Source organism: Alternaria triticimaculans, assembly GCF_023758025.1.
Source record: "Alternaria triticimaculans strain BMP 0046 chromosome Unknown scaffold_1, whole genome shotgun sequence".
Classification (NCBI taxonomy): Eukaryota; Fungi; Ascomycota; class Dothideomycetes; order Pleosporales; family Pleosporaceae; genus Alternaria; species Alternaria triticimaculans.
Window position 1 is genome coordinate 4539634 of NW_026055958.1, and position 13104 is coordinate 4552737.

Below are 13104 nucleotides of genomic sequence, written 5' to 3' on the forward strand. Positions count from 1 at the left end.
CCCAATCTTGTCTCACTCGATCTGGGGTTTCACATCGGCAGCGACGTAGTGTACATCCCTGAAATCTTGTGGAAGCTGCGCTCTTGTGGTGCGGAGTCACAAGCTCTCGGTTGTCGCAAGCTTCGAAACATTCATCTCGGCCGTGGGTATAGCGGTTATGTTAAGGAGGATCATCGGTGGTATAGTTGGAGTCGGATCAAGTATCTACACCAACATTTGGATTGGAGGGGATATTGGGCTTTCTTTTGGTGTCCAAACATCCAGAAGATTGAAATGAGCTTGATGGATGAGATTGCCCAGGCAGGTTTCCAGAAAGCAACACCTCTACCTGTCTGCTCAACGTTGACGACATTGAGACTCAGCGAGTCTTCAGTGGAACCAGACACACTCGCGAAACTGCTGTCTTGCACACCAGCTCTGAGGAAATTGGACTACGAATACTGGGTTCGCGATCAGGCGTTCTTCACCGTGGATTGCGCATCGCTCAGCGCCGCCCTCAACAGTGTCAAGAGCACCTTGGAACATTTGAGATTCTTTTGTCAACTGCATTCGCCGGGGTCCGTTGACGTTTACGGAAACTGCGATTTTCGGGAATATCCCATTCTCTCCTCCCTTCACGTCCCGCCTGCCGTAATACTAGGCGGTGAGGCTTCCCTTTGGCCCCGAATCGAGGAAGTCATACCATCGAGCCTGGAGGAGCTGTGCTTTGTCCATGATGGTCTTCTCAAGTTCTGGAGCCCGAAGGACTTGATACCGTTGCTAGACGACTTTTTCCAGGGTGGTTGGAGAGTTAAAACACCAAAGCTGCAACGCGTGTACGCGACGCACAACAAGCCGTGGAAAAAGGCGTGTAGGGGAAACTATCTGCGGCTTTTGAGCGAACGAAATGGATTAGAATGGGTAAACACTAGCTGAGCAAGAGAATGAAGATTTTGTGTTTACAACACAAGGATTGTCGGAGATTCTGACAGAGGAACTCCGAAGCCGAGACAATACGAAATGTCCAAGCGGCTGCAGTCGGTGCGAAACGTTCCGGCGTGTACCGACATCACGATGATGGCGATGATGTTCGTGCTGCATCGGGAGCTGGACCCTGAGATCGCGTATTATGGGATGACGTCTTCGATTGACGACACACGCGACGCGCGATGGTACAAAGACAATGGCATACCACGACTTCTTGCTGAATCTCATCCTACATCTACAATCCCATCTCGCTGCATCGCATTCGTACACGTGACCCTACGTGCATTCCCTCTACAGCCTCGAACTCCATCACAGCCTCCAGTATGGGCAACACACAATCTACCGTGCGCTACCTTGCGCCGGCATCCTTCATCTACGACTTTGCTCTGCAACAATATGGCATCTTTTCGTCGCCCAACATGATGGATATCCACAACCGGAATCTTGCCGCTTTCAGCCCGTACCCATACTTCATCGGCGCATTCTTCTTTCCACAGCAAATCTTCCAGCTGGTCTGGTTGTGGAAGCTGTGGAAACAGGATGGTAATGCGCAAGAGTGTGCGATGATGAACAAGTTTGCTTGGGTTTACAGTCTGGGCAACTTTTGCATTGGAAGTACGTATTATTGAAGTACCACACAATGATGATGTAGAATGAATTCTGACGTGTGCGATAGCTTGGATGTTCTTCTGGAACTCCAACAACCTGGAGACATCGAACATCTTCGTCATTATCAACACACTGGCACAGGTCGGTTACATCGCGACGGCGCTTGAGCCGCTCGACACACGCTCAACACCCAACCTCCTCACCCACATTGTCTCGAAGACGTTCGCGGGTATCGGTGTACTGGATCTCCTTCACAACACATCCGCAGCCTACTTTGTAGGTGTAGAGCCCAGTTCGCTGGTGCAGGTGGCTACCGGTGTTGGCTTCGCCGCGGCGGCAAGCATGAGCGACTGGATCTTCGGCGGCTGCTTGGTGTACGACCTCGTTGCGTTGACCGTCGGACAGGAAGGCAACTGGTCCAGGCTGCTAGGAGGATATGCGGCCATGACAGCGGGTATCGTGGCCTTCAGGAACTTCTTCTAGTAGGTTCACTCGGCCGTCGCATGCTGAGTCGTGCTGACGGATCGCAGTCCAAGGTGGAAGGCGCAGAAGGAGGGAAGGTACGCCAGGGTCGAGAATGGCGGTGACGTGGTTTAGATATTGGGGGTCGCAGGTCGCGATACTTACCCTGATGCGGACATGTCAGTGATGTGCACGTTGATTACTTCCTATAATGATAATTAAACTTCGTATCACTCTACGGTCTCGGTAGCACACCCAGTCTGCTTCGCTGTCTGTAATATGCAGGTTCCAGAAGCTCGACACAGGACGATGCCTCAAGTCCAGCCTCACTCATGGTGGGTTTCTGTTACGTTTCGAGGCAGATCTTAGTGCAGTGTATTAGTTGACGCTTGGAGGCCGAAGCGACGGACCCATCCGATGGCGGAGAGGAGGGGCAGATAGGCATGCATCGTCATTACAGCTGACGCGCTATAGGCCGACCCCATATTGAAGTTGCTCGATCTGTGATGTGCGTAGATCTGGCGATGGCAGATTGGTGCTGCGAGATCCAGCCGGTGCTCTTCCGCGTGACGTGCCAGCCTGATGGACGACGCCAAGGCCCGCGAACGGCGGCAAGCAGCTCGGAGACATGTGCGCTAGCATGATGCGCGTGCGCGCCCTTGCCCTCGAGATAAGCAACTCTTATCAATCACTCATAGCATCCCACCCGCCCAAGTCACACTGCTCCCGTCATGGCAGGCCTAGCCGCAACGGATACCGCTTGGCCTAGCATCGGTCATGCGAGCCCGCCGGGGGATCCTCTAGCATGTGGAGATGCTTCCTTTTGGGAGCCTGCGGTTGGCTGGCGTGGATGACTGTTGACGGCCGTGAGCTGCTCTATGTCTTCTGTCACACTGCTCTGACGTCTCGTGTCTTTTCTTCTACTCTTCCTCTTCCATTGCCTGCATCCCGCGCTTCTCGTGGCTGTCATAACCTCCGTTTCTGCACCCGAGTCTTATCAGCAAGTGACCGGTTCAACGACGTCACAGCGCCGAGCTTTGGAACAGCGACTCTCACGCGACAACTTATACATATCTCTTGAAGGGCGGTCGCTCGGCCTGTACTTCAATTCTGACACCGACGTTACGCGTGCGTCGTATACGAGGTTGCATCCACGCCTCTGTGGCTATACCAAGTGCCCGAATCAGCGCCTGACCACCCAGCCTGCGCTACCGAGACGTGAGAAAGAAGCAAGAAGCATCCGGGACCACGCGCGTTGGAGTTCCGGTTGAATCTCTACGGCAGTCACAGTCCAGAAAGCTGCGTCGTTCCTTCCCATCGAACCCTCGAATTCGACCTATGGCACCATGCCTCCATACCTATCCCCTCTACACATAGCCAAACCCACGTTACCACCGACTTGCGAACCTGCGAACGAGTTCCTCTATCATCTCTCGGCGGCATTCCACACCTGCGTACCTACGAACCTCGCGCTCGTCTCGACATTGCTCGGCACGTGCAGCATCATATCATGGCTGTTCGCACAGCTACCACAAATATACAAGAACAATAAGCTGAAGTCAACATCTGGACTGAGCGCGTTCTTCTTGACGGAATGGCTCCTGGGTGATGTGACGAACCTGCTGGGCTGCCTGTTCACCGGGCAGGCGTCATGGCAAGTCATAATCGCAGGCTACTACGTCTTCGTTGACTGCTGCTTGTGTGGTCAGTGGGTGTGGTACGAGCTGTTGCACCATGGAAGGCCACTGAGGCCGATCTGGGGCCGATGGAGCAGCTCAGCTGGCAGCGGTTCTGGCGCCGGAGGCTCTGCCATGCATCAGGTTCTGGATGGGATGAGCATAGGCGGTACGAACAACGCGTCTAGCCCGCCAAAGTCACCGCAAGATTCAAGCGACACGAAGAACGTTAAACAGGATAGCGCGGCCAAAGACGTACCGCGCTCGAATGCGAAGGAAACCTTTAGGATTCCCAACTTTGCGCGCTCGCCCATGCCTACGAAGGAATCATGGCAAAGTACATCTCCGTCAGGCGCATCACCCAACCCCAAGGTGCGGATAGCAGCCTCGAGCTCGCCTATGCCCTCTCCCAAGACCGTTCTATACATCACTCTCATGATCGCAGTACTCGCCAACCCTACTACCGCAACGCCGATAAGTCCCTTCGCGCCAGGCCTCGCCCGCGCTCGCAGCCTTTCCGCGTACACAACTACCACGACCAGCTCGCCCAGTGCCTCGGAAACCGCCGGCAAAGTCTTCTCATGGATGAGCACGTTTCTATACCTCGGGTCGCGCCTCCCCCAACTCTACATGAACCAAGTCCGCAAATCGACAGCCGGTCTGTCTCCCACCCTCTTCGCAGCAGCCTTCTTCGGTAACCTCTTCTACTCGACTTCGCTCCTTACAAACCCCTGCGCATGGTACGACTACGCGCCCGGTGAAGGCTCCGGCTGGGTCGACCCCCAAGGCAGCGTAAGAGCAGACTGGGTCCTACGCGCCGCACCCTTCTTCCTCGGCGCAGCAGGCGTGCTCCTCATGGACGCAGCAGTCGGTCTACAATTCTGGCATTTCGGCGACGCCACACCACGAGGCCGATCGCCAACGCCCCGCGACGACGAAGTCATCATCACCGTCGACGACCACGGTAAGCTGGTGCGCAGGAGTATGCATTGGCGCCGTGTGAGCGGGTGGATGAGGGGCTGGGCTCCGGCTGTCAGTGTAGCTGCTACACCGAATGTGAGCCGTGCGAATACGCCGATGGATTCTCCGAGGGATACGAGTCCGGCGAGTACAGCGGGAAGTAGTTCGAGCAAGAGCATTCCTATCAAGGGGAGGGGTAGCGCGTTGGATGAGGCGAGGGCACTTTTGGGAACGAGTAGACATGCGAGTCCGAGAAGTTATGGCGCTGTGGGTAGTCCTAGATAGTGGATTCGTTGCATTTGCGGCGATCGATGGAATTCTTGAGTGCGTGGCATCTTGCATCTACGATGGGCGTTTTGGGAACATGGCATATAACCTATACACATTAGCTTACGAAATGATCATTATCCTTACCATAACAATTCTACTTCCAAAGCGACTTGCAACACAATCACCGAGCTAACACGAAGCCAGTGGTCAGATAGATGGTAGAGAACAATATTTGTAACGTAGTAATACTGCAGTTGATCTTCCGCTGTCTCATAAAGGTTCCTATCTATCTACGATTGTCCAAAGAAAGCAACCAAGTCTAACCCGCCTCTGACTCTGGCAAAAGGGAAAAAAGCACCAAAACGCCGAGCTCGACTAGCAACAAGAACATGTGACCAGACCGAAAACCCGAAGAGCCGCCCTACTGCTGCGAGGTATCACACCCTTATACAAAACGTGACGAGTAATCGTACAGAAGAAGCCGGGAGGTGTGTGTGTGTGTGGTGTACATAGGCAACGCCGTGGATAAGCGCTTGCCCTTCAGGAAGTCGAACTTTTAGGGAATCTCTGGAAAAGGATGGGAGGGAGTAACGCCAATGTAGGGAAAGGCGTTTAGACACGCGAGACATCGCGACCGAAGCACTTGGCCTTCGCCCAGTCGAGCATGACCAATATCCTGTTGCGGGTGCTGAAGCACATGCTGAGGTAGGCGGATCGCCAGAAGATGTAGGTGATGGTACCGCCGGAAGCGATGTTGCCGGAGAACCACGAGATGTCGGCAACAGCCTTCTCGGAACCAATATAGGCGAGCGAACCCTGGTGAGAGTACTCGAAGGGACCGATGGATTTGATCCTCCTCAGCCTCTGCTGCAGAGCCTTGATCTCGCCGAAGACCTTGTCACGGGCCTCCTTGCCGGGTGCCGTCTCCTGGGCGACGGAGAGCTCAGCAAGCTCACCCTCAATCTCGGAGGTCTTGGCCATGTTGTTGAACATGCGGGCTAGGAAAGCACCCTCCTGAGCAGCGACCTGGGCGGTGGGGGCGTAGTTCGCGACAGCGCAGTCACCGACGGCCCAGACGTTCTCGGTACCCTTGACAACGAGGTACTCGTTTACGGCGAGACCGCGGCGGGAGTCCTTCTGTGCGGGGATCTGGTTGATGAGGTCCTTGACGATAGGTCGGAGAGCGTTACCAGTAGCCCAAACGAGAAGACCGTAGGGGATCTTCTCGAGCTGCTTCTTGCCGTCGGGGCCAGTCGACTCAGCCTCGATGAACTTGGGTGTGACGTTCTTGACCATGGTCTTTGTGCGGATGGTGATGGTCTCCTCCTTGAAGGTCTTCTCGGTGTAGTCGATGAGCTGCTTGGAGAACATAGGAAGGACGTTGGGGAGAGCCTCGACGAGGGTGACGTGGAAGTTATCCTGGATCTCGGGAAGCCACTTCTTCAGATCGGAGTGGAAGAAGTCCTGGAGTTCACCGGCAAACTCGACACCGGTGGGACCACCTCCGACAACGACCATGTGTAGCAGGCGCTTCTTCTCCTCGTCAGACTGGTCCTTGAAGGTAGCAGTCTCGCAGCAGTCCATGATGCGGTTTCGGATGCGCTGGGCGTCGCCGACCTCCTTCAGGAACAGACCGTTTTCCTTAACACCGGGGATACCTGTTCCATGTTAGCTGAATTCGGGTGAGAATGGGCGGATGACGCACCGAAAGTGGCGTTCTCGGCGCCAACACCAACGACGAGCATGTCAAAGGGCACCTCGGTCTGGGAGACGTCGCCCTTGATGTCGGAGTCGTCGCTGATGTAGACGACCTTCTTCTCGTAGTCGATCTTGGTGGCCTCGGCTTCGTAGTATTTGACCTGGGCCTTCTTGTGGCGCAGGAAGTTGCGGATGGGCTCCATGATGGAGCGGTGCTCGATGGTGCCGACGGTGCATGAGGGCAGGAGGGGGGTGAAGAGGAAGTAGTTGCGCGGGGAGACGACGATGACATTGTAGTTTTCCGTGTCGAGCTTCTTCAGAAGGGAGACGGAGCCCCAGCCGGTACCTGTCGCGTGTCAGATGCATGCTATGTGTGCTGAGTCATCCATCGCTACTCACCGAGGACGACAAGCGTCTTCTTGCTTGGGTCAGGCGGCGGCTGGTCGGCGGGGTTGCGAGTCTCGTAGATGCCGTATCCGACGTATCCCAGACCGGCGATGGCGGAGAGGTACGTGAGGCGCCAGGTCCAGCGCAGGAGGCGGAACCGCTTGGGCTTGGGCTTGGGCGCGCTGCTCGACTGCTGGCGGACAGACTGGCGGAGGGCAATCTGGTACTGCGTGGGCCGCGGCGTCCAGCGCGCTCTGTTGGCGATAAGCGACGGGCGCTGGGTGGTGAAGGTCCTGCGTCCAGCCAGCTGAACCTGCGAGAGCACATTGGCAGCGGCGAGCGGCCTCATGGTGGGTGCCATTGCAATGGTGGAAGCTGCGGGAGAGCTTCACGGAGTCAATGGCTGGGTGCGGGTGGTAGGGAGGCGAGCGAAGGGATGGTGAGGATGTCTCGTCGGTGCGCGGGAGTCAACTTTTTCTTAGCGATGACGAACACCCACCCTACCAAGACGCCTCGCAGGGGTCTTTGCTTCTGCGCCGAAAGATAAGCCTTGTTCCAATTAAAGCCCGCCCTGCCCTGCCCGCGCCCACACGCGGATTATTTCGAGCGCCAGGACAGCTACCATTAGTTCTCGAGGCCGATCACCCGCTACTCCCACGCTTTCGTTGGGATTGTGCTGATGCCATTGTGGCTGCACCCAAACCTTCACCTCCACGTCCAGTCATACACATCATCACATAGAATACAAAATGCCTCATTGCATTCTCAGTCCCTTTCGCCCCCATTGCTCAGCTCAACAAGTCGTGGCCTCGCCATTCCTCGGCTCGGCACCGACTCCGGTGGCCAGCCATGGGCATGCACTTTTGCAGTGAGCACCCGCATCCGGTACCGCGGAGGCACACATGGTGGCTTCAAGTGCCTTTTAGCCGAGCCGCATGTCCCTGAGCCTCAGCGACCTGCATACTGGACTCGTAGACCGACGGGATTCCTGGTTTTGCGGACCCGCCTGCCCAGGGTTGTGGTAAATAGTCATCATCCTACATCGCCCGAAACGACACGCGCCACCCGTGCACCCTATGGATGACTCAAATACAGGATCTGGCAGGATGTGAAACGAGGGATATCCAAATTCGTGTCTTGATATTTGCCATCTCAATGCTGTACATGACCATCCGTTCCTGCCTTACGAAATGTTGAGTACTACCTAAGCTGCTTGTGGACTTGGCAGAAGCTACTCAGCCAGCATAAGACCTCACTAAATCTATCTTGAGATTCTAGTGCTCCGTTACACATATACATAATATGCACTTAGCTGCATGCTCTAATCGGTATCGCTAATCGGTTATACCAGCCTTGCTCAACACTGTGCCCCTCTAAGCATGTAACGACACTAGACCGTCACTACGCTATGTAACAAAATATGTTATCTTGTCAATATGTAGCTCGGGACCGAAAGAATGTCGTTCTGGATCGTGAACAGTAAGCTCAATCTACAAGAGACAACCTTGGAATGATGATGACATGCATTCACCCCGCCCACTTGCTTATCGATAGACGTCCCCCTCACCTAGTAGTCCACTACAAACCATTACAACGATACTCATCTCTTTAAACTTTCCAGTACTCAGAATCTACCCGTGGACCTAATACCATTCCTTTCTCCAAACACTGAAATCTACATAAACCATGCCTCACGCGACCGCAACCGTAAACGGTATCCTAGTAGCCGAGACCGACTCCTACGAAGTCGTCGACGGAAACATCTACGTAAACAACCCTTCCCCTCTCTTGCCTGTTATAGACCCCTTCAATCCATCTGATCCATACCAGTTCCCACCCGACACCATCAAGTCCAACCACTTCAGCCCCACTTCAACTAAGACGCACTGTCCATATAAGGGAGACGCAAGCTACTACACCGTCACAGCCAACAAGACGGAAGTGAAAGATGCAGCGTGGTACTACCCGGAGCCGTTGGAAAGCATGAACAAGATCAAGGGGTATGTTGCTTTCTACAAGGGAAAAGCTGAGGTGAAGAGTGAGTAGAGGGAAGAAGAAGAGATAAAGGGGCATGGTGCTACGCGTGGATATGGGTATATTCAGTATCAATTGAACCCCCAAGAAACATAATGCAAATGTTCCTGTCTAGTAACGCCGATAAATGCTCATCATCATAAGGTCTGGGCTTGACATTTCCGAGATCATGCATCAACAGCCATCATCATCGTGTCATCGCCGTCGATGCCTACAGCCGGTGGCTCGATCATGACACCCCGTCCTCTTCCTTGAAGCAATTCCCTCCGTACCTCTGCGCTAATGCTCCTGTGACCTCTTGTGAGCAGCAAGTCGAGCAGCGCTTCTCGTTGGTCCTCGGTGATGTCGTTCCTGTATCTTTGCGCAAAGGCAAGCAAGCACTGATGCCAGATGACAGGCAGTTTGCCTGTGTTGCCGAGGTCGCCGGCTACAGACTCTGTGTCCATGGCATCGGCACTGCTGGCACCCACGCCGCGGAAGCGCAGGAAATGGAAGACGAGCGCGTCGATGACCTTGAAGGGGAGGGCGTACTTCTTCTCCAGAAGGGTCTTGATGAAGATGTTGCAGGGGCCGGCGGCATCGGGGTCGGATGACATTTGCTCGGCGGCGATCTCACACAGACGGTGCAGTGCGGCTGCGGAGTGTAGGACGGGGACGGAGACCTTGGCTACAACGGATGCCACGATTGTGGCGTCGCGCTGTGTGCAGGTGACGTCTGTGAGCATCGGGAAAACGACACCCTTGAAGAAGGCGCTAGGCTTGTAGAGCGCCTTCTTCAGCGCATTGTACAGATGCACGTTCAGCTTATGTGTCTCTCGGATGTTCTGTTGTACCAAAGGTAGCAGTATGGTGTTGAGGAAGGTCTGCGCCGTTCGCGGGTCTCTGGAGATGAAGATTCGGGTCGCAGCGAAGGTCGCGTTGGGTGTCCAGTCGTCAGGACGTGTGATGGCGACGAGCGTTTCCCAGGCGGGGATCGTGGGCAGAATCTTGAAGGGCTTGGGGAGCTTTCCGCTCTTGTAGCGGCTGAGAATTAATCCAATCTTTGAGTATACTGTGCAGGCTTAGTAGAGTTATGAGATTATGCAGTGAGGATGTTGTACCTTCGACGACCTTTGCTGGTAGTTCGATTGCGTCTTCTGGAGCACCACCGCCTTGAATCTCTGGTTGCTGTACTTCGCCTCCGGCTTCATGCGCAGCGATCTTCTCGAGGATGAGGGCTGCCAGATCTGTGCCGGGACCTGACTGTTGCGCTTCCTCGCCAGGCCATACGATGGGGTTGTCGTCTGTTGGTATGAACTTGTTCCACGCCGCCAGATCGTTCGCATCGATCTCGACCTCTTCCACCTCCTCATCGTCCTCGCCCCATGCTTCATCGTCGTCGTCGCCTTGAACCAGATCCTCTCCTGGCATGTCATCCTCGCCCATACGGGTCTCGAAATCGAAGGCTGGGTTGGCTTCTTGCGGTCTCCGGACCTTGTTCTCCCTCGCATCCTCCTCTTCCAGCTCTCTTCCGATTTCCAGAATTTTGCGCGAGCTCTTTGAGTCTACATATTTCTGCTCGTCCTCTTCCTTGTCGCTCTTGTTTCGCTTTTGTCGCTTCGGCGCCTTGTTCTTCCACGGGTCGGAGGGCGCATATTCTTCGGCTAGAGGGTTGTGTCGCTGGTCGCGCACACCAGGCGATTTGGGTGCTTTCGGCATGATGGGTATGTGGTCGCGAGCGGAGGATCAGAAGAGGTGTGATGTCTTTTTCTGAAGTTTTAGTAGGGTCGTGGGTGTATTACAGACGTTTTTCAGAGTTGGCGGCAGTGAGTAGTAAAAGTTCGAGAACGGGATAAATTTTGGTGGGGTCTGCCTAGCGCCGCAACTTGCATGTCCAGGGTCGCGCCTTCCATCAACATAGCTACAGCTGCCGCGCTTTCCACTCCAGCTACATCAACCCTCAACATGGCCGACTCACACCCCCCTTCGCGTTCCAATACACCCACACTCGTGCCTCCAATGCGGCGGCCACTCGAAGGAGACAATGCACCCGCCGTCTCGTCTCCGCTCAACCCCAATCCCGATGCGGCAGCGCGTGCCAGACCGAAAGCTCCCGCGCGCGAGCAGAGAGAGAAGCGCGAGACGATCAAGAAACGCGAAGCTTCAGCATCGACGCGCCAGGCCACTCCGAGCGCAAAGTCTAGCAAGAAAGAGCGTCCCTCAGCCGACTCACCCATGCGATATTCCATCCCCGAGCCCAGACCATCGGACTACGAAGCGCCCAAAGACAGCACGCTGGTGTCACATGAGCCGAACCCCATGTACGCGCCTGATGGCGTTACCGAGCTGAAGAAGCCACACGATATCGCCTGGAACAAGAAGGGCTACAAGTACACCCACTGCGTTGCCGACCCGCTCTTCCGTCACAAGCAATACTACAGACAGAGCGACTCTAGGCCGTACGGACCGCGGATGAGCCACGAAGACTGCGACAGATGGTTTCACTTCGATAACAGCGCGACAATCGTATCGCAGGAGAAGGGCTGGCGCATGGGACGCGGAAACGTAGTCGCGAGAGAAGGCAGGATATACTATGAGGTCAAGGTGCTCAGAGGCATACCCAAAGACGGCCCAAAGGATCCTATCGACCCTAAGACGGGAGAGACGAAACCTGGTCCCCACGTGAGAATGGGTTGGGCAAGGAGAGAAGCGCCGTTGGACGGACCCGTGGGCTTCGACGGCTACAGCTACGGCATCACCGACGCGCGCTTCGAGGCGCAACATCGATCGCGCGCCTCCAAGATCTTCAAGCCGCTCCCCAAGAACGCAAAGAGCAAACACATGAAGGCCAGGCCCCCGCATGGCAAGCCAATGCCTGTCGAGTATGTTATAGATCAGCATGTTCAGGAAGGCGATGTGATTGGGCTCGAGATTCAGCTGCCATCGCTCTCAATGCATCGCAAGGTCGTCGAAGGCATCTACAACCCGGCTGTGGATCTAGGAGATGGCTTCGATACCGTCAGCAACCAAGACCCATTCGACCGTCCCATCGACATCATCCGCGATCGCATACCCGTGCCCTACAAAGGCAACTTCTACTTCGAGCAGCTCGACTACCAAGTCACCAAGATGGTGGAGGCTTATCACGACCGCGGTCCCGTACCCAAGATACATCCCTCGCCGAATCACGAAGACGTGAGTGTACGATCGCTACCACACTCGCATATCAAAGTCTACAAGAACGGTGAGGAGGTTGGCATCGCTTTCGAGAATCTGCTTGCCTTCCTTCCTCCAGCGAGTATACCATCAGTCGAAGCTATCAAGGCTGGTGCACGAACAGGCTTCGACGACGGCATGGTAGGATATCTGCCAGCTATTTCATTGTTCAATGGTGGTGTTGCCCAGGTCAACTTCGGTCCCGACTTCTGGTGTCCGCCCGAAGAGATGGTACAGCAGCGCGAAAAGGATACTCAGATGGTCGGCGGTGATACAACCGAGCAGCAGATTCCAGATGGCCGTAAACTGCGGGCTATTGGCGAGCGATACAAGGAGCAGATTGCCGAGGACGTCGTCTGGGACATCATCGACGAGGTCGACTTTTTCTCCCAGGATGGAGGATGGGAGTACAAGGGCGAGGCTCCTCAGGACGTGGCAGGCAAATCTACGCCTAGGGCGCGTGGCTTTGCAAACGCGGATGAGAATATTGGTGTTGAGGTGGCCAAGCGATACTGATCAAGCAGAAAAGTCGTTCTGCTATTCTGTGGATTATAATCATAGCGAGGCGTATAGGTATACCCGTTATCAATGATTGATATGCATCTCTCGACGTTTTATCTGGCGCCATTTCCGAATTGTCAACCTCTCCTGTCTGCTCCGATGCGATCGCCACGTTTTCGCCTTTGGTCCATTCGACAGATGACAGCCTTCGTCTACGGCACTTCGGCTTCATGCTGCACCGAATGGCCGCCTAATCGTGTCACGTATAGCTACACTTTGTTAAAAAAATTCGCGCCCTACGCCCTACGCGGTGTTACAAGCATTCGCATCAATTCCGCCCACAAAC

At 55.0% G+C, this 13104-nt stretch overlaps 6 protein-coding genes across 6 annotated transcripts; 4 read left to right on the forward strand and 2 right to left on the reverse strand.

Annotated features, from left to right (window-relative positions):
- Positions 1–1289: 1289 nt before the first annotated feature.
- Positions 1290–2058, forward strand: J4E78_001498 (uncharacterized protein; the record flags this gene model as incomplete). Its single annotated transcript, XM_049362157.1, has 2 exons — positions 1290–1581; positions 1643–2058. The coding sequence occupies 2 exons, from the start codon at positions 1290–1292 to the stop codon at positions 2056–2058; spliced, it is 708 nt and encodes a 235-aa protein (XP_049227440.1).
- Positions 2059–3383: 1325 nt separating this feature from the next.
- J4E78_001499 (uncharacterized protein) lies at positions 3384–4958 on the forward strand (the record flags this gene model as incomplete). Its single annotated transcript, XM_049362158.1, has 1 exon — positions 3384–4958. One exon carries the CDS (start codon positions 3384–3386, stop codon positions 4956–4958), a length of 1575 nt encoding a protein of 524 aa, XP_049227441.1.
- Positions 4959–5555: 597 nt separating this feature from the next.
- On the reverse strand, positions 5556–7389 carry NDH2 (External alternative NADH-ubiquinone oxidoreductase mitochondrial; the record flags this gene model as incomplete). The annotated part of the gene is made up of 3 exons (XM_049362159.1): positions 5556–6601; positions 6649–6987; positions 7041–7389. The coding sequence occupies 3 exons, from the start codon at positions 7387–7389 to the stop codon at positions 5556–5558; spliced, it is 1734 nt and encodes a 577-aa protein (XP_049227442.1).
- Positions 7390–8714: 1325 nt separating this feature from the next.
- On the forward strand, positions 8715–9074 carry J4E78_001501 (uncharacterized protein; the record flags this gene model as incomplete). The annotated part of the gene is made up of 2 exons (XM_049362160.1): positions 8715–8795; positions 8859–9074. The coding sequence occupies 2 exons, from the start codon at positions 8715–8717 to the stop codon at positions 9072–9074; spliced, it is 297 nt and encodes a 98-aa protein (XP_049227443.1).
- Positions 9075–9229: 155 nt separating this feature from the next.
- Positions 9230–10760, reverse strand: J4E78_001502 (uncharacterized protein; the record flags this gene model as incomplete). Its single annotated transcript, XM_049362161.1, has 2 exons — positions 9230–10113; positions 10163–10760. 2 exons carry the CDS (start codon positions 10758–10760, stop codon positions 9230–9232), a joined length of 1482 nt encoding a protein of 493 aa, XP_049227444.1.
- Positions 10761–11006: 246 nt separating this feature from the next.
- J4E78_001503 (uncharacterized protein) lies at positions 11007–12773 on the forward strand (the record flags this gene model as incomplete). The annotated part of the gene is made up of 1 exon (XM_049362162.1): positions 11007–12773. One exon carries the CDS (start codon positions 11007–11009, stop codon positions 12771–12773), a length of 1767 nt encoding a protein of 588 aa, XP_049227445.1.
- Positions 12774–13104: the final 331 nt, after the last annotated feature.